The sequence below is a fragment of the Protopterus annectens genome, chromosome 9.part0, assembly GCF_019279795.1.
Source record: "Protopterus annectens isolate FY-2018-M chromosome 9.part0, PAN1.0, whole genome shotgun sequence".
In the NCBI taxonomy this organism is placed as follows: domain Eukaryota; kingdom Metazoa; phylum Chordata; order Ceratodontiformes; family Protopteridae; genus Protopterus; species Protopterus annectens.
Window position 1 is genome coordinate 799,817,819 of NC_056743.1, and position 25,335 is coordinate 799,843,153.

The 25,335-nt window shown below is 41.8% G+C and overlaps 1 protein-coding gene across 1 annotated transcript in view; it reads right to left on the reverse strand.

Annotated features, from left to right (window-relative positions):
• Positions 1 to 25,335, reverse strand: part of SLC4A8 (solute carrier family 4 member 8) — a 1,419,216-nt gene that overhangs the window by 733,022 nt on the left and 660,859 nt on the right. The window contains exons 3-4 of the mRNA XM_044082169.1: positions 16,772 to 16,915; positions 12,596 to 12,731 (exon numbers count right to left, since the gene is read on the reverse strand). Coding sequence (XP_043938104.1) covers positions 12,596 to 12,731; positions 16,772 to 16,915 — 280 coding nt within the window. The remainder of the gene's footprint in view (positions 1 to 12,595; positions 12,732 to 16,771; positions 16,916 to 25,335) is intronic.

Below are 25,335 nucleotides of genomic sequence, written 5' to 3' on the forward strand. Positions count from 1 at the left end.
GTGAGTTTAGCTACAATTCTAGAATGGGGGATGGTGTCGAAAGCCTTGGTGAGGTCAAGATAGGCTGTGTGAACCACCTTACCCTCGTCTACGGCTTTGGTGACTGCCTCAAAGAAGTCGATCAGGTTCAGAAGGCATAATCTGCCTTTCACAAACCCGAACTGGGTGGGATCCAGAGTTTGGAGGTTACCAATGTCTTTGTTTATGAGTTCCATGATGATACGTTCCATGGCCTTGCAGACCAGGCGTGTCAGGCTAATAGAGCGATAGTTCCCAGGATCAGTGGTGGCTCCCCCTTTGTAGAGTGGGATAACTGTTGCTGTGCGCCATTCAGTGGGCACAAAGCCTGACATGAGACTATGATTGAACATGGTGCTTAGGTGGGGAGCCAGCTTGTTCTGAAGTTCATTTAAAATGCAACCTGGGATGTTGTCTGATCCCATGGATGCTGTGTTTTTGGTTTTAGAGAGTGCAGCTTTTACCTGCATAGATGTGATTACAGGGACTCTGTATTTGTTCTGTATAGATATGGGCCCTTTAGGGGGTGAGAGGGGGGGTAAAGTTAGCACTGAACCTATCTGCCAGGATGTTAGCAATATCAGTTGGTTCTGTAATTTTTGTGCCATTGTGTTGTAACTCAGAGCAGATCTGGGTGTTGCCATTGAGATTCTTGACATAGTTATAGAATGCGTTGTGTTTGCCCTTAGAATCAGTGGCAATTTTGTTTTCGTAGCTAGCTTTTGAGGATCTTATAAGGGATCTCAGCTTCTTACTGAGGCTGACCAGGAAGCTCCTCCACTCATGGGATTTTACTCTCTTTTGCAACAGTTTCTTCCTTCTGTTGTAGAGTTTGTTTATGGCAGGGGACCACTAGATTGACTTCCTTTTTTTGGAGGATAGCGTCTTGGTTCTGTTTGGGATAGCACGATCCATGCACTCATGTAAGTGCTTATAGAGTGGATTTGTGTAGGATTCAGCAGTTGTAACTGTATTGTCCACCTGCATGGGTGTCATGACGTTCACCACATCTGTCTTAAGAAGCATGAATTTGGCTTTGGAGAAATTTTTTACCGTGGTTTCCTTAATGATGGGTGGGGGTGGGATGCAGATATCTAGGCTGACTAGCTTATGGTCGGATCTGACCAACGAGGAGTTTACTTCAGATGTGGAACACGGGTCACTCGTGTTGGTAATGACTAGGTCTAGGATATTGTTGCCCCTGGTGGGGGTGTGGATAAGTTGATCCGGGGCATTGAAATTTATGAATTCCAGAAAACATTAAGCGAAGGAGTTGGTACATGAGTAGTTTTCCCAGTTAATGGTGGGGTAGTTGAAATCGACCATTATTAGGGTGTTTGGTTGAACCCTAATATTTTCTAGTATATCAAGAAAAGAGGAGTGGGAATCCTGGGCCATGGTGGGGGATCTGTAGCAAGCTACAATTTGGATTGCAGTTTTGCCCAGAGTTAGTTGCACTTGGATAACCTTGGATGCATTATGCTGCGCAACTATCCTGGAGGTGTGGATATCCTTAATGAATATGGACAAACATCTGCCTTTGGTGTTCTGCTCCAGATAAGATGGCCGAAAAGTGTGGTATACGTTATAGCCTGGTAATGCAGGGGTGCTCTCTAGAGCCTTGAACCAGGTCTCTGTCACTGCACAGATATCGATGTTCTCCATTTTAAGGAGTGCCTCGAGTGAATGCATTTTGAGATTTAGGCTTCTAGCACTGAGTAGCATTACCCTCAGTTTTTGCTTGCCTGTTCCTGTTTATGGTGGTGAATTTGTCATTTGAACCTTGCCTAAAAAAGGTACTATAGGGGCGGCAAGACCCTTAGCCAGTATCCGGAATCCCAGGGTTGACAGGTGCAGGCCATCTCTGGCAAAGCATCATGGTCTGTCGACCATGTCGTCCAAGGCAGACAGATACTGGATCCCCTTAGAATGACACCAGAAGCTTAGCCAATTGTTGAAGTCAATCATTTTGTTCTTGTACTGTGGTATCAATCTGGGCAATGGCAGGATGCTAGTCAGGGCAAGGGTCATACCTGCCTGGGCTACAAGACTGGAGAGCTCATCCATGTCTCTTTTCATGTAGTCCAGGGAGGTACATCTCAGGTCATTTACACCAACATGGACAATGACAGAGTCATATTTGTACTTGTTGTGGAGTGACCTGAGTGCGTAGGTTATGTGGCGGATCCTGGCACCTGACAGGCAGCTGATAGTAACCTTCTCCTTGTTTAGTCTGGTGAGTGGGACATCAGTTTGCCTGACTATAGAGTCACCTATGACTAGTGTGGTGGGTACGTTGTTTTGCCTTATGGGCTGTGGTTTATTGGCACACCGAGTCTGTGGGCTATGTGTCATTTGGGTTGTGTTGGGGGGTGGAGGTTGCTTGCATTTCTGCTTTGGAGGTCTCTGTTGCTTGAGCAGATTATTACTGAGAGCCTCTGCGAATGTTTTTGTGTTTCTATGTGTGGATTTTGGTGGTGAAGGTTTAGTGGGACTATGTGATGAGTGTGGTGTGGTGCAAGTGTTTACCTTCTCCTCTTGACTGGCAAGTTCAGTCTTGGTTGGAGAAAGCTTTACCTCCAGTTTGGCTAGATAAGTGCATGAGGCAATTGCTACATTGCCCTAAGATGCCCAGATTCATCAGATAGACAGGAGAGAACACTGGGAGCTGACCCTGAGACATGCCTGAATAAAAAACTACTTTCCTCTAGACAAGTGAGGAAAGTGAGTATAAGAGCTGTTTTTCTCTAAGCAAGTGAAGAAAGTAAGTACAAAAACTGTTTTCCTCTAGGTAAAGAGGAAGGTTGAGTGCTGTAGTCATTTGTAGCTTATTTAGTGCTAACAACAAGTTCTGAACAAGTGCTGAGCACGAATAAGCAAATTCAAATGCTAAAACTAAGAATCTGTACCTGGATCTTGTGGTAGCTAGGCAGCCTAGTGCTTATCACTCCCACTGATAAGCTAGAATGCTTCCCTCCAACACAGAAAGGTTTGGGGGGCTCAGAAGCTTACAAACAGTCCTGGATACAGCAAATCTATATCTGGACTAGACTAGTTACAGGAAAGGTGGGAAACAAGCGCAAATGTGGGCTTTTAAACCAGAAAGTTGAAAGAGATGGAAAAACTGCTCAAACAGCCAATAAACTACAATTTCTGGGCCAGAAACCACTCTTGTGGTAGGCTACCTAGTGCTTACCACCTCCCACTGATAAGCTAGAAGGTTTCCCTCCAACACAGAAAGGCTTTGGGGGCTCAGAAGCTTAAAAACAGTCCTGGATACAGCAAATCTGTATCTGGATTAGACTAGTTACAGAAAAGGCAGGAAACAATCTTAGAATTTTTTTTTTTGGAAAGTGAGAAGGGAGAAAGGAGAAACAGAAGATAATTCAAAATTAAGGCCCTAAGGGCTTGCCCCTCACAAATGTTCTCTCTGTATTAGGTAGCATGAGCTAATGACACTAGACTGGAATAGAGCTGGGACAGAGCTAAACAGATGGGACTGGTAGGAGTGTCTGCAAAGTATGATCTCACTGTACTCGGTTGAGTGAGTAAATGAGATAGACCCAGGAGGAGTGTTTAAACACAAATTTACAGGAGGGGCGGACAATTCCAAAGCCACCAAGATTAATACCAGAACAAGAACAGGAAGAGCGGGTGGGAAACTAACTGTGGAGACAGAGAGAGACCACAGTATTATATGAAACAATTAAATAGAAAAATAAATAACTACAGAGAGACACAGACCACAATATTCAATGAAACAATTAAACAGACAAAAAAATAAAATGCAGTACAATCGTTAACACTGCAAGTTTGTACTTAACTCAGCTGGTAATGCAGCTGATTGTAGGTATGTAGAAGAAGCCAAACAACTCAGATATTGAGCAGTAATAAATTCAAAGATATGTGACTAACACTTATAAATACAGAGAAATCCTCTAGGCTAAGAGTTTAATACTGAATATCAATGAAGTGAAACACAATAGCCCCTACTATCTGCAGAGACAGAGAGAGACCACAGTATTCTATGAAACAATTAAATAGAAAAATAAATAATTACAGAGAGACACAGACCACAATATTCAATGACACAATTAAATAGACAAAAAATAAAATGTAGTACAATCTTTAACACTGCAAGTTTGTAATTAACTCAGCTAGTAATGCAGTTGATTGTAGGTATGTAGCAGAAGCCAAACAACTCAGAGATTGAGCAGTAAATATACACAGGGATCAGCTTTGTTTTACTTGAATGGAGAGTCTGTTCTGGACCAGTGGTATCCTCTGTGATATATATACCTGTCTCTCCATACCATTCTATTTAGATACCTGGACTGAGTATTTCTGATGCCATTTGACTTGCTGATGTTCAGTAGGCCGGGTCGGAGGATGCCTTGTATGCCAGACACATGTCACAGTTTAGCACACTGTAGGATACCAAGTATAGTGATAAGGCTTTGAGGTGGTCCATGCAAGACTTATTGTTTTGGACTTGTATCATTTTAGTAAGGTATCTCTGTGGGCATTCCAGTTGTTGCATGTGTCTAGACAAGGCTTTGAGGTGGTCCATGCAAGACTTATTGTTTTGGACTTGTATCATTTTAGTAAGGTATCTCTGTGGGCATTCCAGTTGTTGCATGTGTCTAGACAGATACACACCCAAGTGGGCCTTAAACAAAATGATTGACCTAATGAGGACTTCATAAGGGGGGGGGTTATAATGTTTAGCTAATGCAAAACCTGTTATTCTAGCAACTAAGCATATGAGAACAATATCTGTCCCTGGTTCTGGACCTTTGACCTTTTTCGTGACCCATTATGTTTTTGGGTTTATCTCTTGAGCTATGAGGTTTTGAAGTTTAAATAAGAACTGTGGCAAAAGCTGTCTACCATTTTCAATGTCAACTTTCTGCATTTTATTCATTTGTTCAATTAAATAAAACAGAAGTGCAACACAAACTGGACAACTTGAAAAATAACAATAATAATAAATAACCTAACTGAAGGCTTAAAGTCAGGTAAGAAACTTTAATAACATTTTATAAACAGAATAAAAATCACACAATATTTTTATTTTGCTTTTAAATAAATTAATGTTTCTTGCATGACTTTAAAAATCTAACAAAACTGGGGCCAACTTGCAGTAATGAAAAAAATGAGAAAAAAAGAAGACTTACAGCAAGGAAGAAACTGTATTAATTTCTTCTGAAAACAGTAACAGCAGAGTCAAAGCCATTCTTGCCTGCATTAAGTCTTATTTTATCATCACCATAATCATCATTGTCATCATTATTATTTTTTTGTTATTACTTCATAAATGACTGCCCGGAATGTACCTGGGTGGGCTACTGCCACTTCATTTGAGGCCCACAATCCGTAGAACTGCACTGGCATGTTCAACAATATGACCATTATTAAATAACAGTGAAAACCATAAACTATCGGAAGTGGGAATAAACATCAAAGTGTCAGTTGTAAAATAATAAGCACTTTTGTTCCTTTATTACCAAACATGGAACAAAAACACTCATTATTTTTTACAACTGACACTTTGCTTTTTCATTCCAACTTTCGATAGATTATTGTAAATAGTGCAAAATACCAGAGCTAGATCATGGTCAAATGAGGGCCTAGGCAAGGTAATAGATCGGGGCACCCCCAGAGCCACCCCTCCTGCAGCAACCTCCTATCTTTCAGCAGCAGACCCCTCCCCAGCCCTTCCAGTGTTACATTACTTGGCTATTTCTCCCCAGTTACCATAAACACTGTTCAAACCTGTCAGTGTTGCATAATGTATTCATATTTACTTCTACAATGATTACAGATATTGAAATAAAATAGCACAAACACTGATAGCCATTTGCTAAACAACCAATACAGTCTTACAATGAACACGGACTTGGCATTAGCAATAAACTTCTCTGCCCTTGAAACTCACATTCATTGAAATGACATGAAAACAAACATTCAAAGAAAATGCATCTGGCCAGTGGAGAATTAAGTTTACCTTTGGGCTGTTTTCAAACCATAGGCTCCTTGCACACATTTTTTAGGGCCATGTATACATATATGTGTTCTTTGATTCACCTTCCTGATTGTATTAAATTATATTCCTTGTATAATACAGCACTACTTGTAAGAATGTGTTTTAAATTTGTATTTTTGAGCATTCTTCTAATAAGCAATGAAACAAACATATGAGCCAATAATGACAAAACTACCCATTTCAGAAAATTTCAACCATAAAAGCCACTCAAATGTTTGTCATTACAATCTTCCAATAAGCACAATCTCTGCAGAAGTAAAAGCCACCCGAATAATTCCACATTAATGAGATCTGTAACTAATGAAGAGGTTGCTACTGGCAAACAACTTTACATTTCAATGTTTCATCTACAAATTCAGTGCCTGCTGCCCTTGAAGAATTAATTGCCTATGTTACATTAAAAAATATTGGCAACATTGCAATAGGGAATGACTGACAAACCGATAACAAGTTCGTAGTTACTAGTCATCTCGTACAAAGGAGGACCCCTATCCCCCCTTAAAATGCACCAAATAATTAGCAATCAAAAGGGCAATGCAATCTGTGCACTCTATCTACAAAAGCAACAGTAAACTTTCTTCCGTTCAAACTCGCAGTTCTATGAAAATTAACTGAAACTCATAATCCCTTAAAAATACACTGAAACTGAATTCCCTGAAAATGCACTGAAACTCATAATTTCATGAAAATGTGCTCAAACTCAATCTCACAACTCTGTCAGCAGTTTAACAGTTGGTAGAGGATTCAGGCTCTTGTTTCCACTGAAGCTCACAATTCCTTCAGCAGTCTGTAGTCAGTGTACAGGATTCAGGCTCTTCTCTCCACTGAAGCTCACAATTCCTTCAGCAGCCAGGTAGTTGGTGTAGAGGATTCAGAATCTTGTTTCCATTGAAGCTCACAATTTCTTCAGCAGTCTGGTAGTCAGTGTACAGGATTCAGGCTCTTGTCTCCACTGAAGCTCACAATTATTTCAGCAGTCAGGAAGTTGGTGTATAGGATTCAGTCTCTTGTCTCCTGTAACCAAGTTACAGGGTCAAGCCTGATCAAGTTAATTGACTAACCTGCCCTACCTCCAACTAGGGCATTACATACAATACAGTCCATAAAAACTCGCCAGCCTGAACATAAACCCCTACGTCACAAGATGGGTTGCCAACTGGCTTACAGACAGAACTCACACGGTAAGAATAATGGGCTCTAGGTCCGACTCTGGGACCCCTACTGTTAGGCATATACTTCTAAGAAGTACAGGCAAACACAGGAGGACTATGGCTAACCAAGTTCACCGATGACTGCAAACTGGGAACCATAATTGACTCTCCAGCTGACATGGACATTCTCCAAATGGGCCTTACTGAGATGGACACCTGGTGTCAAAGTCATGATCTCAAGCTAAAATGCCAAAAAATGCAGAGTCATCTCGTTTGGGAAAAACAAAACACCCATGAATTACCACATAGGTGGCAGCCCCATTAATACAGAAGAGATAATAAGAGATCTGGGGACACAGGTAGTTAGTAATCTCTCCTTTGACAATCACATTGCCAAAGTAGTTAGGAAATCCTTCTATGTAGCCCATCTAATTACTAAAGGGTTTGCATCTAGAAATAAAGAGGTTATAGTGCCCCTCTACTCGTCACTCATCAGACCCATCATAGAGTACAATGTCCCATTTGGGATGTACCTCACAAGACACTTCCAACAGCTGGAAAGACCACAAAAGTACCTCACCAAGAGGATTACTGGCCTCAAACATATGTCCTATGCAGCTCGACTGGAAAAACTCCAGCTGTACTCAGTGGCATATCGCTTATTCAGAGGTGAAATCTGTCTGACTTACAAAGCCATGCCCAACTCAGAATTGATGGACATGCTCCACCTAAAGAAATCCAAGTCTCTGTGAGCCACTCGCTCTAGTGAGCTAAACCTCGCCACAACAATAAATAGAACATGCTTGAGGGACAGATTCCTGTCAAAGAGACTCCCCATACTTTGGAACAAAATTCCTAACTACATTAGGCAGAGCCCCTCACTAACACTCTTCAAGAGAAACCTTGACGAGTGGATGGGTAACAGAAAATACATCCCTGGGATCACTTCACTGGCTCTTCTTGACAGAGGCTCAGTTAATTAATAAATGGGGTGGCGAAAGCTGACACACTCTGGCTAGGATTATAAATGCCCTCGGGCAGATAGCCTAGTACCTACCTATGAACCTATAAGAAATCTGGACAAATCCTAAAATAATGGGGGACAAAGGCCCAAAAATAGGGACAAATTTTAAATATTGCTCTTATAGACTTAAAAAAGTTGGTAGAATAACAGTGTTGGTCTTAGCATGCATTTTCTGAAGGAAACAAAGTCTGAAACTAAAATGTGTAACATTATTTAGTTATTTCAATCTTCAGTGATTTGCCAGAAAACCACAAATGTTGCAGAATAGGCCAAAAATATAAAGCAGAGATGAGGACATTCTGCAAAAATCAAGACAGTTGAGAGGTGCACATACCTCTCAACCTGTTAGTGCAAGAAAACTGGACAAAGCCTGAAATAATGGGGATACAGCGGACAAAAATACGGACAGATTTTAAATATTGCTCTTTTTTAACTTAGAAAGTTGCTGGAATAACAGGATTTGTGTTACATGTATTTTCTGAAGGATATGAAGTCTGAAACTCATATATATGTAACTATTTAGTCACTTTGGTCCTCTCTGATTTGCCAGAAAACCACAAATTTTACGAGGAAAAGAACAAAACTATGGGGCTAAATCTGGCCAGTCGAGAAGTATGTTAAGCACACACACACACACACACACACACACACACACACACACACACACACACACACACACACACACACACACACACGCACGCGCGCGCCTACCTCCTCTCTGCTTTCTCACGGCAACACACACACATACATACACACACCCGCCTTTTCTTTAAATGTCTAGTTTAAATTCCATACACACACCTACTTTGCTTCTTCTTCTTTCGGTTTTCCCCATTAGGGGTCACCACAGCAGAACAACGGTCCGCAGAACAATTGGGAGTGGAGTTTTACAGTGTCAAGTTGCTAGCTCAGTGCTCAACCTCCCACAGAAGGCACACACGTGCATATACTCACACCTAGGGCCAATTTAGTGTTTGCAATCCACCTCCAGCATGTCTTTGAAATGTGAGAGGAAACCGGAGCACCTGGAAGAAATCCACGCAACCACAGGGAGGACATACTGTCTCACAAACAAAAACACACAGGTACGTTATCTGTCATAGAAACAGATCGGCTAGTTTAAATTACTTATACACACACACACACACACACACACACACACGTTCTCTCTGCTCTCACACAGCAACACAGCAACACACATGCACACATGCACACACACACACACACACACACACACACACATATACCCACAAACACACTCTCACACACACACACACACGAGCAAGCACGCCTATCTCCTCCCTGCTCTCACACAGAAACACACACACACACACAAACACCTTTTCTTTCACGGAGCAACAAATATCTAGTTTAAATTCCATACACACACCTACTTGTCTTCTTCTTCTTTCGGCTTTCCCCATTAGGGGACACCACAACAGAACAACGATCCGCAGAATGATTGGCAGTAGAGTTTTACAGTGTTACGTTGTCAGCCCAGTGCTCAACCTTCCGCCAAAGGCACACACATGTACATACTCACACCTAAAGCCAATTTAGTGTGCAATCCACCTGCAGCAAGTCTTTGAAATGTGAGAGGAAACCGGAGCACCTGGAAGAAACCCACGCAACCACAGGGAGGACATACTGTCTCACACACAAAAACACACACACGCACGTTATCTCTCATACAAACAGATCAGCTAGTTTAAATTACTTATACACACACACACACACACACACACACACACACACACACACACACACACACACACACACACACACACACACTTTCCCTCTCAAAGGAAGGTCCACTTACCTTCTCTCAACAGAACGTACAGTTAATTCCACGTGTGAGTGTGGAATGTGTTTACATCTGCGTAGTCCTCTTTAACTCATTCACTCCCAATGGAGCAGTTCAGGAAGTTTGCACTGTAACTTCCAATGGACGGAGCCTAAGCCTTTTGACAGAATCAAATTATGTCCTCACATTTCAAACAAATGTTCATATCTCTGGAACCATAGGGGTCTATGAAAGAAGTATAAATTGCAAACTGTTTGGCACAAATGATTTTTATAGTGGTAGTATTCTTTAGGTTCTAGGTCATAAACCAAATTTTATAAGTCACAGTAAACACAGTAACTATTACATTTGTAATATTTTGTAAACAACTTACAATTTCTCAGCAACCAGTCAAGTTACACATGTACTGTCAGCAGCATTTTATTCATCTAGATGAGAGCTTTCATATTAGACTAAGGAGTTCTGCCTGTATTACTTGGTTGTTGAGATAATTTAGAGAATGTGAAAACTATACCTATATAAATTAATATCATAAAAACAGCAGTTAATATCTATTTACCTGCACTAGACAGAGGTCAAATATTAATGCAGTTGATTTTGCCATTGTGTAAGCTTTAAGATGAAATCTTTTAAAACCTTGTACATAGCATGATTTTACAATCACTGAAGCAATTATGAACTAGCAATATTTGACTCCTAGAGGCGTCAGTAGGAGTTAACTGCAGATGCACCTGGAGGCATCACTCGGATATAATGAATTAAAGGATAAGACACCTCCACTGTCGAGTGAAGAAGTTTATTTTTTTTTAATTGTCAAAGCCTCCTGGCCAACAGCTGTAAAAGTTGGAGGGCGTTCACGCTCCCCCTCACTCTATGGTTCCAGCACCCTTGCATACCTAGAGCACTTTGTCGCTAATCTCTCTGCTGAGCTTTAGCAGTTTTACTCATATGTTTGCTATAAGTTCTATACAGCATAAGCTGTAAAAAAACCAGATTCAGTCATGCTCAACTTTATAAAATAATTTTACAAGACAAAATTGAGTGTGCATTTTCAAATATTGACGCTACCGTGCCTATACTTTTAAAATCAATGGTTACAAATTACAGAGGTTTAGCATTCATTTTACCACCTCAAGCATATTAAAAATCCCAGTAAAACAATCATAAGGCAAGACAGGCTAGATGCCTTGTCGCTGTTAAGCATAGAAGTACATTTGTTATGCCAAATTACTTTTGAGAATTTGATCAAAGTGCTTGCAATTAAAAAAAAAAATCTAGAAGAAAAATGAAAATTAAAATAGATATGCAGCTAAAGTAAATAATTTGTTTATATTGTTTACTGCAATATAGTATTAACTAAATAAAACATTTTTATTTAATATAGTTTGGGCTTTAGGACTGGAGTTTGGCTTCAAACAAAAATGAAAAAGGGTTATACATTTTCAAACTTTTATTTTACCTTCAACACCTATTGAGTCTTTATGTCTTGTCAGTCAAGCAATTGAGTGGTAAGGATGTGGCACTATTGTTGAACTGTGCTTAGTGCATAAATTGACCTTAATCCAGCCCTGTGTAGCCTTCATTGGCATACATGTAGTAGCATGCATGCATGTGTATGGAGAAGGTGAGGCATGTCCCTACAGTGATGTGAGGATTCAAGTCAGCTATCAGGGAAGGGTTTATTGTACTTTAAAAATGCTCTGGTCATCTGTGCTAAAGATGACTTCCTGTCCAGAAGAAGTAATAGTCATTAAGGTTCAGGAAGGGAAAAGATTGACCCTGACATCAGCCCTGCCCTGCAGATCAACTGGTCTGCTAGTTTAGAAGGACTGGTAAAGTGAGCTGGCCACAGAAAGGGTGATGGCCCACACCATACAGCCTCCATACCTGCCTGGATGAAGGCTCACTCGATTAGACTAAGTCAGTGGCCACAGTGTCAGTAGCAGGGACAAAACTGACAACAGATTATTGGAGGGACTGATTTTTGGCAGTTGGGAAGACAAAATACATACAGAAAAAATACTGCAGTCAGAGACTTACATAATCTGATACATTATGCAAAGACACACCAGGAAACACCACATATATTGTTTATTTCCTGTAGTTACTGCCCATTCTTGTCCTGCCTCTTCACATATGTGGGCCATCAGAAAGGGATTACTCCTTGCAGGAGGAAATCTATATTAAGAGGCAGGAAAACACTCAAAACCATTAATTCCAAATCATATTTTAGTAGAATACTGCTGTACTTTTAACAAAGGACAATGACCCCAGGAGTTTTCACACACAAGCTTGCAGTTTTATAACAATGGACTGTCAATCAATGCTGATCTAATTTGTACAAAATGATTTAGCCTCCAGGCTATCAAAACTGACATTTATTTTAGATGCAGTTCTAAAAGGCTAACAGCAAGCACTGTCAAAATGGTACACTTTACAACCTGCAATACCTTACTTTATGGAATTTGTCATACAGGAGCAATGTTCCCACTCATTTTTTTTTCTTTGGTTTATTCCTGAAAAGCTACAGACAGCAGTTTGATTTCTCTTACCTTGCTGTCTCCTTCCATTCAGCCTCCTTTCCATCTCTGACGCAAATTTCATCCAATTCAGTGAACAGTTCATGAGCAATATGTTCTTCATCATCCTCAGTACCAAGAATAAATTGCACCCTTTGTGAGGGAGTATCTAAATAATAAGTGAGAAATTATAATATGCATTGACACAGCAGAAATAATCACAAAGACTAGAAAACTTCCTACATTTACAGCCCCATCAATGCAATCTGAACCTCTCTTTGGTGAGATGGTAACTACCAGTAAAATGCAAGTGATTTGTACCTGGTGTTATATAGGGCTTTCAGAAATAGAACATAAGAAAGGCAGGAATATGAATAGCTGAAAAGCTCAGGACAAAATGGTCACATGCTGGTATGACCTGCTGCATCAGGCAGCTGGGAGTTACACATCCGAAAGGATCAACTCTAAGTTTGTGTGCAAACAGAGCTGGATTGTTAACTGAGGCTGCCATTAATCATTTTGCAGTGCTGATAGTACAGAAGTCCTGGCATATAATGTGGCATGACTTTGCTGTGTCTCTGGGGTTCAGTCCTCTTCAACTCGACATTTTGCAGTGCAGGATATAAATACAGTATAATACAACAATTGTGATGCCTATTAAAGTTGAATTGTATATCCAAGTCTCATCCACACATTGTCATAAAGGTGATTTGAGTGCTTACATGTTCTAGAAGCCAGTTCCCATTAAAAAAAAAAGTGGGTCAGGTAAAAGCTTACGCAGGAGGAATCATCATACACCCAACAGCTGTTTCTACTGACAGAATGACAACAGCACTCCTGCCAACAAAGTACAGGTATCAATAATCCCTAATCAGATCAGTGTATTGCAAAAATACATAAAATAGCAAAATGAAAAAAAAAAAAATATATAAATAAAGAACATCTGTTACATAATATGCATGTACCACAATTACAATTATTCACTGAAGCTACTTCTCCACATTCTTACTTGCACCGTTATCATTTTTAAGTGCATTTCTCTGCGTCTCTTAGGGATGCACTGAAATAAGTACAATACAGCACAACAGGCAGCATACGAGTTGCATCTATATAATGGTGCTTGTTTGCTGGCCAAATGATCAAACAGGTTTTTATCATTCAATCTGCCTAGGGCATGCCATTAGATAAATATACAGATACATGCTAGAATGCCTCAGCATACGAAAGTTAAAGATTCCAGATTTATAGGAAATGTAGCATGCAAGGAAATCCTTAGTGCTTACTGTATGGCTTTAAATCCTTTGCTTTCTCTACTGAAATAAAAGAGAGAAAAAAGTGTGTCTGAGGATTACATGGGTATATGCAATATCTAAAAGCTAATATTTTCATATGGCAGAAATAGTGTGCATACCTAAATACTAAACGTGAAAAAACATTTCAAATGCCTATCAGCTCACATTAGCTTTGTTTTCATAATTTTGCATTTATAAAATGTGTAACTATTACAGCACCAAGCCAGTGCTGTTGCTATAGAAGGATAAAGTTTGGATTATAATACTGACAACTCAAGTTTAGCTCATGCCTCGGACACCTCTTAGAGCTGCCATGAAGGAAAAGAGAAATAAAAGGTTAATCTTTCCTCGGGGGGGGGGGGGGGGGTAGTGCATGATGGCAACATGTAGCCAAGGCTTGGCAGCTTCTGTGCAGATACTGGAGCACTGTAGTCCTGGTATTGATGCAAGTCTGGAGCAGGCAGTTTGAGGGACATGTCTCCACAAAGGTGGAGGCAGGCCCTTCACAGCTTGAGTGCACACCTCCTGTCAACACAGCCTGAAATGCCATGACACAAAACAGCATATATGACACTGTAGTCAACTTAGATCGCCTTTGCCTCCTACAGTCAAACCCACTTTCCCTTTCTACCTAATCAAGAAAGTCCTAACATGGGGGTAGCAGCACTAGGTATGGAGATTGGGGTACTCTGCCTCCCACAGTTACAGTCTCACTTCTCCTTCCAACCCTGTCAAGGCTGCCTCATCCATGAGGTAGTACTGTGTGTGGAAACTGGGACAAATTTGAGAGGTTGTCTGACAACTGGCAGTTAAGTTGTAATGCTCAGCTGACGGTCAAACTGAAATCTTCAAAAGTCCAAATGTGTGTGCACATGTGTGTGCATGTATGTATACCTTTCACCACAATTCTTAATAAACACAAGACATTAGCGCAGTGCCTTGATCTATGTTTTATCAAGTGAAGACAATTTAGTCTTCACTAAGTTTTTAATTTTGAAACTGCACACATTTTGTATCCCTTCAGTACATTTTCCTTGTGGATAGATACAATTTCTGTATTTATTTTATTCATAGATTTATTTATATAATACATAGCTGAACTGATTCAAAAAAGCACTTTTTCAGATCTTGTTTTGTCTTGGCCCTTACCCTGTGAGAGATGTCTTTTCAGTCTATTGTCACAACATTTGGAGAAATTCTGGAGCATTTCTCCCTGGGCCTCCGCTGAAAACAGGATCTGTGGAACCTAGTCAGACTTTCCCGGTCAACAAATGTTAAATAAATAAATTAATTAAATAAATAAATAAAATGATTACTGCCAACACCACACATCTTCATCTGCCTGAACACGTTAAGGTTAATATAATTCCAATTTCACTATCAGTTTCAAGAAGATATGCATACCTCTGCATTACATTGACTGTGATGTCCTCTCATCTTTTATGCATATGTTGTAAGATTTCACATATTTTCCCATGCTGTGCCTTTTACCCTTAGCTTTCTTCTGGCAATTAATTTTCATAACTGTGCTATTTTTTTCATTTCCTCAGTAAATGTGCTGTAAAAAGGCACAGACTCTGACTGAGAACAAACAGAAAAAAAAAAAAAAACAAGATGAGCATATAACCAAAGTCTGACATTTCTGATTGGGTAATCTACAGATTTCATCATAGGGTGCAGCATGTCACACATTGTGTAGTCGCAGTTTTTACCCAGAGCTCAGAAGACCTGAGCATCGATTATTTTCCCCAATGCTGGGTTTTCTCCCTTAATCTGTTATACTACGTTTTGCCAACATATTCATGTACAGATTCATTGCTTCCTCTTACATTCACCAATCTTAATGTACACAAAACAGTTTCAGTTCAGATAATGGAACCTAAACCACCTCACCTAACTTTTTTCTTGTTTCTGTGCCTTACTAAATTACATGAAGTGGAATCTGTTTCTGTATAGTCACTTTCATTACATAAAAGCAGTTCTACTACAAGAACCCCTGCTTTAGGGAACCTCATGCCTGGCTTTCCTGCACCCTAGTTAGATACATGTGGCACCAACCTATGACTCTACCATTTACCATACTTTTCACCATTGCTTAAAAGTGTGCTTTCCCAGCCTTCAAATGTGGCCAGCCAGCACAAAGTGAGAAAGACATCAAATTCATATTACATTAAGTAGATATCCTTTTCTTTGTTCTAGCTAAAGCAAAGTTAATGCATGCCAGCACCTGAGATTTTGATCAGATAATATGTTCTGTGTGAGACAAAAATGATAGAGTGTATAACATGAAAGTACTAACAAACAGTTTAAAAAATGCTCAGTGATACATCGCTATCTCTTTCACTCCCTTCTCTCTCTTGGTTTCAGCTGTAGCATGCATGCCTGTAACAATATTGGTAGAAGAAAAAATCTGGGACTACAACTTAGTAAAACGCAAATGATCCAGAGCTGAAATTCTGTGTATTGATTCTTCACTCCAGAATGGCAGTGACTCAAGCCAAATATCATGGAATATCATCACTGCTTATTTATTCACTTTGCTTCTTTAGGTAAATTTCTTTAAGTAGAAGTGCACTCATATCCCTGTAGCACAGGAGCTACACAGCTCTGTTCCATAATCTGCACCCTGTTAATGTAAAGTGAAAAATGGAACTGTGTTGCAGTGCATGAAAACTGAGAAATGGCAGCAACAGTAGGTGGGTGTTAGCTCTCAGACTAAATGTAAACTTTGCAAACTACACTGGTCAGTTTAAATATATGTGGGCAGTACTCCATTTAGTGAATGCACTAGCTGCCAAAATTAGCGTCTTGTGCATGTGAGCAGACTATTCTTTGGAATGAGCTGTGTGCTCAGAAATAGCACCTTTTATTACAATAAAAACCAAGGATTTTCAACACACTGCAATACTGTACATACCATGTGTAGGAGAACCATGCCCTTCCTCCTGAATGGCTTCCTTCATTCGGTCTCGCTTCCTGTGCTTTTGCCCATGAGCTCTCTGGTGCCGGTGACTCTGTTTTCCAAGAGGCATACGAACTCCAACATATAAGGTTCTATGACCTATAATAAAAATAATATTCTATAATAAGCAAGTACTGCATACAGTTGGTGTTCAGTATGCTCACACAGCAATATCGTATCCACTAAGACAGCCAGTACAAAATATTTACAAATGCACCCAAATCATTACATGGCTAACCCAAAAGAGGGGATTAAACATCTTAGAGCCTGATCTCCTTTGTGTGTGTGTGTGTGTGTGTGTGTGTGTGTGTGTGTGTGTGTGTGTGTGTGTGTGTGTGTGTGTGTGTGTGTGTGTGTGTGTGTGTGTGTGTGTGTGTGTGTGTGTGTGTGTGTGTGTCAGGTTACACTGAAGGCCCCAGTTACAGTATACTGTTATGCACAATATAGGTATAATAGAGGTTCAATTATTGGGCATACAGAAACATTTCTGTCCAATGAAACAAAAAAGGCATCTGTCTTCAAGGCTTTCTTGCATGGAATCCTGGAGCAGAATCTTGCCAGCTAATTGTTCAGAGAGAAGGCAAAGAAGTTGACTTGAGGAATTTCCCACAGATGGATAACATTTTGGAAGACACCCTGATCTAGTTTCCATTCGTGAGGGTCTGCTGAGGTCCTGCTCAGCTTGTCTGCAACACAGTTTTGCTCTGATGGAATCTAGGGTGCCTGTAGAGTGAGACTGTGCTATGAAGCTATATCTCAAGCTGACATGGCTAGCCTTCAAATGGGGGTACATCCTGGTTCCCTCTTGCTTTTTGATGTACCACATGACTGTGGTATTGTTTGTAACAACTTGAGGAGGTCTTGGGGACCAAATATGATTCAGGGAGATAAGTGCCTTGATCAGGGAAAGCACCTGTTTCATATTTATGTACTTACATTTGTCCTTGATGTTCCATATACCTTGCACTTTTATCCATCCTGAAACCACACCAAAGCAAAGTCTGAGGCATCTGTAATGATTGACTGCTTTGGGACCGGGAGAGAGAAGAGGAGACCTGGATTTAGGGATATATGTTGTCTCCACCAAGTGATTTCTCCTCTGACATCCTCCAGGACTGACATTTGAAACAACAAAGTGTACAGATGCTGGGACTAAAGAGACTTCAGATACCACTGTATCTTTCTCATGTGGAGTCTTGCCAGAGGTATCATGAGAATCTTAATGCAAGAAATCTGGACAAAGCCTAACAAAATGGGGGGACAAAGCCCCAAAAATAGGGACAGATTTTAAATATTGCTCTAATAAACTTAGAAAGTAGCTAGAGTAACAGGGTTTGTGTTAACTATATTTTCTGAAAGATTTAAAGTCTGAAATTCAAATGTATGTAATTATTTAGTGACTTCAGTCCACAGACCTTCCCAGTGATTTGCCAGAAAATCACAAATTTTATGAGACATAGACCAAACATTTGAGGAAAAATCTGGACATTTTGAGAAAATCTGGACAGTTGAGAGGTATGTTCATGTTCTGTTTGTATAGACTGTGCTGAAACTGTCATCTTGCATTCCACATTTTGAGAGTATGAATATCTACATTTCCATATATGTTTTGTTTATTATTTTAGAAGATCTTGAATATCTTGTAGTTTGTTCCACTGTTGTGTGTTGTACTGTTACTATAATTGTTGCCTATGGACCCGGGTCATGGTTGAAAAGGGTCTGAAGACCAGACCACCTATCCAGTTATCCAATATAATAAATACGCAAAAAATATTCTGCCATTAATTTTGGCTTTGCCAAGAATTCATGACAGTTATAATAACTGCTTTATTGCCAATAGTTGTAAAACTCTCTAAAACAGAAAACCAGCCCACAAGCTCAGGAGCATCTGATCTTCTTAAAATCCCAGGAAAGAAATGAAATTGGTGACTCTGGTTTGCTGATCTCTAGACCTTACCTTATTTATGTTTATTCAGTGATTACCATCTTTAACCAAACAGGGTCATATCACAGCCCTTATTAGCATACAATGTGTAATCAGAGAATGAATGACACATTTTTCTTCCTCATTTTCACCCCAACCAGTGGCAGTTTTTGTCAGGCCCCCACACAGTCAAGAATGATCAGGAGCCCCCCCCCAGCCATGGGTATTGCTGGAGACTAATGCTAGCTATGATGCAGGTTTTAGTGGAAAAATGCTCATCAGCAGGATTTAACTAAGTCAAGAGCAGCATGTCAGTGGTACACATATAACGAAATTCTGAAGTCTGCCGTTTGACAAAGTACTGTCACTACACCCAGCGATATCATTGAAATTTAACGAAGTGGTATCAGTCTTTAGGATTCTTCATCCTATGAGTTATTACCACCTACCTTATTAAGTACACAATATTGCTCTACCGGCTTTTGTTGGTTTAACAAATGTAACAAAATATCAGAATAAGATAACTTGTTGTGGTCGGGGCTTCCCCCAGAACTAGGGGGCCTCCTAGTGACCGCAGGGTTCGCTGGTACCTAAAACTGCCTATGTTCCCAACACATCCTTACCCACTATTGCTGCAGTCCTTACTAATACAAGTCAGTATTCAGCACTCTGATATTACTACTTTTTAAGGGATGATGGAATAGCTCTAGGGATTAACAAGCCTCCATTCAGCAATGACATGTACATGTTTTTTTTTTGGGGGGGGGGGGAGGTGACTGTGAGAATGCAAATAGGAATTAAACTATATAATGAGACATTCTGTAGTGGATGGTCCACTTTAATAAGGTTCTATGCTACACAAAATGAAACATAAAAACTGTCGTTATATAAGCATTGTTATTCTGATCAAGATTCTGCATACACAGTCTAAACAGAGGCCAAATTAAACAAATCTCTGAGAGTTATGAAATACCATCCTCCTTAATCACTCACTCATGGTTATCAATCCCAGACTGAGTTTTGTACTCCTTTTAAAGGTATTTACTACACATGTGAGACAGAGACAGTGAAAAACTAATGGTTTGATTAATTAAACTGTTGACTAATACATCATGCTCTATGAACAGTGATACAGTCTGTATCATAAATGCTAGGCTCACAGTAGATGCTCTGTCAGTTACTAATGAGGAGCTAATTGGTTGTAGAACAGATGGAAGGCTGGTAAAGAACAATTTGCATCAGTGTCTGCCTCTGTTCTCAAGAGTATGACATGTCAGACTTCTCTTTCTTGAGAGTGAGTGTGTACTGGACTTTTATGAGAATGAGTTATGGACATTTGTAAAAGCACAGCACTTATTTTGAGCAAAAAAGGGATAAAGACAACTGCTACAGCTTTCTTGCCTCAGTAATGACTGTTGTTTAAAGATGACTTCTTATTGCAGGCACACGGAGCATTCCCATCAGCCCTACAAGTGTAGACAGAGCACACAGCGGGTGGAGAAGGGGAATAGCAGGGATGAAAGGGAAGAAAGGTAGCACCTGTCTTTTCTTTCCAAGGCTGGCCATAGGATTCCAAAATTCTGACAGATCTCCAAAAAGAAACACCAGCATTAGATCAAGTTGTGGTAAAGAAAAAGGGGACAACTCATAAGGTCACTAACAGTGGGATCTGAATGGAGTCGTCAAAAAATGAGAAGTTATGTACCTACCATAACGTTCCATGTTAGTTGTCTTCTCTCACCTTCTTTCTTGCTTGATGGGTTCGGAGCCGATCCTCAGCTCCGACTCGGCACTTGCTAAGCTCGAGAGTCACTTTTACCAGCTCGAGGCAGCCCCATATCCCATGATGCATGGCGGTAAGTACCCAGATCTCATTTGATGACAAAAGGGCAATAGCACCTAGCATAAAAACTTCCCAAAGGAAGAAAGAAGAAGAGAAAAACCTGCAGGATGGTAGAAGGACCAGCTCTGTATGGTCTTCAGAAATATAATTCTTTGTAGAGAAAGGTCTGTCCAGGCCTGGGGGAAGGAGGGAGGGTCGCAAGAAAGAAGGCGAGAGAAGACAACTAACATGGAACGTTATGGTAGGTACATAACTTCTCAATGTTAAGTTGTCAATCTCGCCTTCATTCTTGCTTGATGGGACAGCGTCCTAGCACCTCTATCCTGGGTGGCTCAATGGAACAGACTCTTGAGACGGTAGAGCCAAAACTGGCTCTGTCCCTGGAGGCCAAATCCAATTTGTAATGGGAAACAAATGTATGAGGAGTGGCCCAAGTGGCCTCTGCACAAATAGTGTCTAAAGGAAGTCTAGCTTGAAAGGCTGTAGAAGTAGCTAAGCTTCTGGTTGAATGTGCTTTAGGTTTTGAGCACAGCTGTTTTCCCCTGAGCCGATAAATTTCAGAGATGACAGAAGAAAGCCATCTAGATAAGGTCACTTTTGAGACAGGAAGGCCTTTCTTGTTATCAGCATAGGAAACAAAGAGTTGATCGGATTTCCTGAATTGTTTTGTTCTGTCCAAATAATATCTGAGTTGGCGGTGGACATCAAGATAATGTAATTTTGTTCGATCTGTTTGAATAGTTTGGAAAAATACAGGGAGATCAATGGCTTGATTCAAATTAGTCTTTGAGGCGACCTTAGGCAAAAGGTCGGATTAGTTCTCAATGATACTCTGTCTTTGTGGAAGACCAAATAGGGGGGGTGAACAGATAGAGCATGAAGTTCAGACACCCTCCTAGCCAATGTAATAGCAACCAGAAATAAAGTTTTCCATGAAAGAAATTTCAGGGAACAAGAAACAGCTGGCTCGAAGGAGGGAAGAATCAAGGATGTCAGCACTAAATTTAGGTCCCATTGAGGAGGAGGACTCCTGACTGGAGGCTTCAGGAGGAAAATTCCTTTCAAGAAGGCTCTACAAAGCCTGTGGGACATAATGTTGTGATCTGCGAACCCGACATGAAAGTTCGAGATAGCAGCCAACTGAACTCTAACTGTGGAAGAAGAGGAGCCCGCGTGAAAAATCTCCGCTAAGAAATCCAAAACTGCTTGAACTGGAGCAGTGAAGGGATCAATATTCTTGGCTTTAGCCTAATAAGAAAAACGTTTCCATTTGCTTGTATAAATCCTCCTGGTAGAGGATTTTAAGGAAGCTACTATGATGTCTCTAACAGGGTTAGAGATCATAGGAAGCCTGGCTAAGGAAGGAAGTGGAGCAACCATGCTGTGAGGTTGAGAGAAGGGATAGACCGGTGCAGCTGACCGGATTGGTGAATCAGAAGATCTGGCACTGGGTCCAGATGCCACGGCTGCACCAAAAGGTGACGATGGAGGAACGGAAACTAAATTTGTCGAGGCCAATAAGGAGCAATGAGAATCAATTTGGCTCTCAAAATGGTTGCTTTCTGGATAACTTGAGGGATCAGAGGAAATGGAGGAAAGGCATAAAGAAGTCCCTGGGGCCAATCCTGGGTCAGAGCGTCTCTGGGGATGGCCTGGCAGTGGGAAGAGAGAGAAGAAGTCTGGGCATTTGCTGTTTTGGGGAGTAGCAAAGGATCGCAACATGGGCGACCCCATTCCAGAAAAATCTCTTCCACTATAGATTGTTTGAGAGACCACTCGTGAGGCATGAGAATAGCTCTGCTCAATCTGTCCGCTAAAATGTTGGTTTTCCCAGGGATGTGCGTTGCTACCAGAAACCGATGAGAGGAGATCGCCCATTGCCAAAGTCTGAGCGCTTCTCGACACAAGGGGTAGGACTTGGTTCCGCCCTGTTTGTTGATATACCAAACTACAGACATGTTGTCTGTGTGGACTGCAATTGTCCCTACGGGAAGAAAGTCGTTGAGGGCTTGCAACGTTAAAAGCACTGCTCTCATCTCCAGGACATTTATGTGCAGGTGGTATTCGCAAGGTTGCCACGTCCCATGAACCATCCTGCCCTGATAATGACCCCCCCCACCCGATCAGGGAGGCATCCGTAGTGACCGTGGCTACCGGGGATGGGGGTACAAAGTGTCTGTCTTGGTGAATCTGGGGAGAAGTGATCCACCAAGCAAGATGATTCTTGCAAATCTGTGTCACCAGTATTTGGTGACGCATTGGAAGTTGTTGGTAAGACCACTGAGTGAACAACATCCATTGAAGAAGGCGCATATAGAAGCGAGCCAGGGAAGAAGGGTAATGGCGCAGCCATGAGGCCTAACACCTTTAGAACCATTCTGGCCTGTACCTTCTTGTTGGCTAGAATGATCCTGACGTGACTTTGAATGTCTGAGATTCTTAGATCTGTAAGGGTAGCTGACATCCGAACAGTGTTTAAGTTTGCGCCTATGAAAGTAATAGACTGGCAGGGCAATAAGGATGATTTTTGAGTTGATGGAGATGCCCAGTTGAGAACAAAGATTTATAGTGTAATCCCTGGCTTGAACAAGCTGATGCCTGGTGGTGGCTGAAAGGAGCCAGTCGTCGAGATCTGGAAACACCTGGAATCCTTGGCGTCTCAGGTGAGCCGTGACCACTGCCATACATTTGGTGAACACTCTGGGGGCTGTAGTGAGACCAAAGGGCAGGGCTCTGAACTGGAAATGACTGGACCCCAGCCGGCGGAGAAATCTCCTGGGCGTCTGTGAATTTTTATGTGATAGTGCATCCTGAAGATCTATTGAGCACATCCAGTTGTCCTTCTGTAAGAAGGGCAGAATTGACTGAAGAGTGACCATTCGAATCTTGTCTTCCTCACAGACTTGTTGAGTCTGCTGAGATCCAATATTGGTCTCCAGTCTCCTGTCTTTTGGGGACCAAAAGAACCTTGAGTAGATTCCGGGCTCTGAATGATCTGTTGTAACTGGCTGAATGGCTCTTTTTTGCAGTAGTTTTAAGACTTCTAACTCTGCAATTTCCCTTAGACCGGGTGGTACATCTGGAAGGGAATTTGAGTGATAGAAAGGACTTTCCTCGAAAGGAATTTTGTAACCCTCGGATATGATCGACTGTACCCATCTGTCTTGAGTGAGGGAACGCCAGGCTTCTGGGTACAGCGATAGTCTTCCCCCGACTGCCTCCAAGGATGGACAGCCGGGCAACATCTCAGGGATGCTGAAAGGGCTTGTCAGAGAGAGGCTCTCTGCTTCCCTGGTTTTGAGGACCCCCTCTGCCTCTAGAGCAGCATCTGTTATTGTTACCCCCTCTGCCTCTAGGGGTAAACTGACCACGTTAATCCGGCGTGACTCCTTGGGATTTGCGGAACCACATTTTGCCACCCTTCTGTCCTTTGGGGTAAGATCTAGAAGGGGTGGAAAAACGGACCCCTACGGCAGAAAGTGTCTTGCCGTCCTGCTCACACCTGGTCAACGTTTCCTTCACTTGAGGGCCAAACAAAGCTGACCCATCAAAGGGAGAGTTTGTGAAGGACGCCTTAAAGGGATCTGCAAAATTACAGAGCCGCATCCAGGCTTGGCGTCTAAGAGCCACACCTGTACCTGCGGCCCTACTCGCTCCATCAGCAGCATATGATATCAGTCGCATGGAGGAGTTAGCAATAGAATTAAGGGTTCCTAGCTGCGAAGCAATTTTTTCTTGAGCCCCTGCAGCTATAGGATCCTGTACTACTTCACCTAGCTCCTTAAGGATATCCCTCTGGAGTCTGGTGAAGTGACATAGGTAGTTCAGCGAGCATAGCAAAGGTCGCTGAAGAGAACATCCGCTTACCATATCTATCCATGGTCCTAGAGTCCTTATTAGGAGGATGGACAGGTACGGAAGGATCTGCAAGTTCCTTTTTAGTGGCAGCCGCCACCACCATGGCATCAGCAGGGACACCTTTTGTGAGGAATTGCTTGTCCGACGGGGCAGTAATAAATTTAGAAGGCCTCCTAGGGACTGACTCTACAGAGTCAGGAGCCGCCCACGCCTTTCGAGCAATAACCTGCATAAGGGGGTCGAAAGGCGGAGACACCCAGGAGGTGGAGGGCCAAGATCCAAACGCCTCCAGGTATACTGACTCATCCTCAGAGGGATTATTGGTGGGCCAGTTTCCCCTCTGTCTAAGGAGTTCTAGGATGTCTGAGAAGGAGACATCCACAGAGGGGGATCTTGGGGATCCCTCTGACTCATCTAAGTCAGTATCTGAAGTGATAGACTCGGGGGAGTCTACGTGTTTCCTCTTACAGGTCCTCTTTCACGGAGGATCTCCTGACAGATCAGGAGAATCCTCGGAAGAGGGGGTTCTTCCCAGTGGGGAAACCTGAGGCGGAGGATCTCTGGGTCCGGGAGCAAGAGAAGTAGCAGAGATGTCGACAGGCACCATAGAGGGAGGAGCTAAGGGAACAGACTGCTGGCTGAGTCCAGTGGCCAGCACACTCTTCATCACCTCGAAGGCTCCCCTCCCAGGCTGGTCCGAGAGAACCCGTTCCGAAGAACCAGGAACTCCAGGACCCACCGAAAGGGAAGGCTCCGAGGCAGATGCCGGAGCCGAGCTCACCAAGGCCGAGGCTCCAAGGGGAAGAGTGGGGTCAGACAAGGGTCCGATGCCACTCACCCCCTCGGAGGAGACCAGGAAGCCCGACCACCGAATCCCTCTAAGGAAGGTCTCGA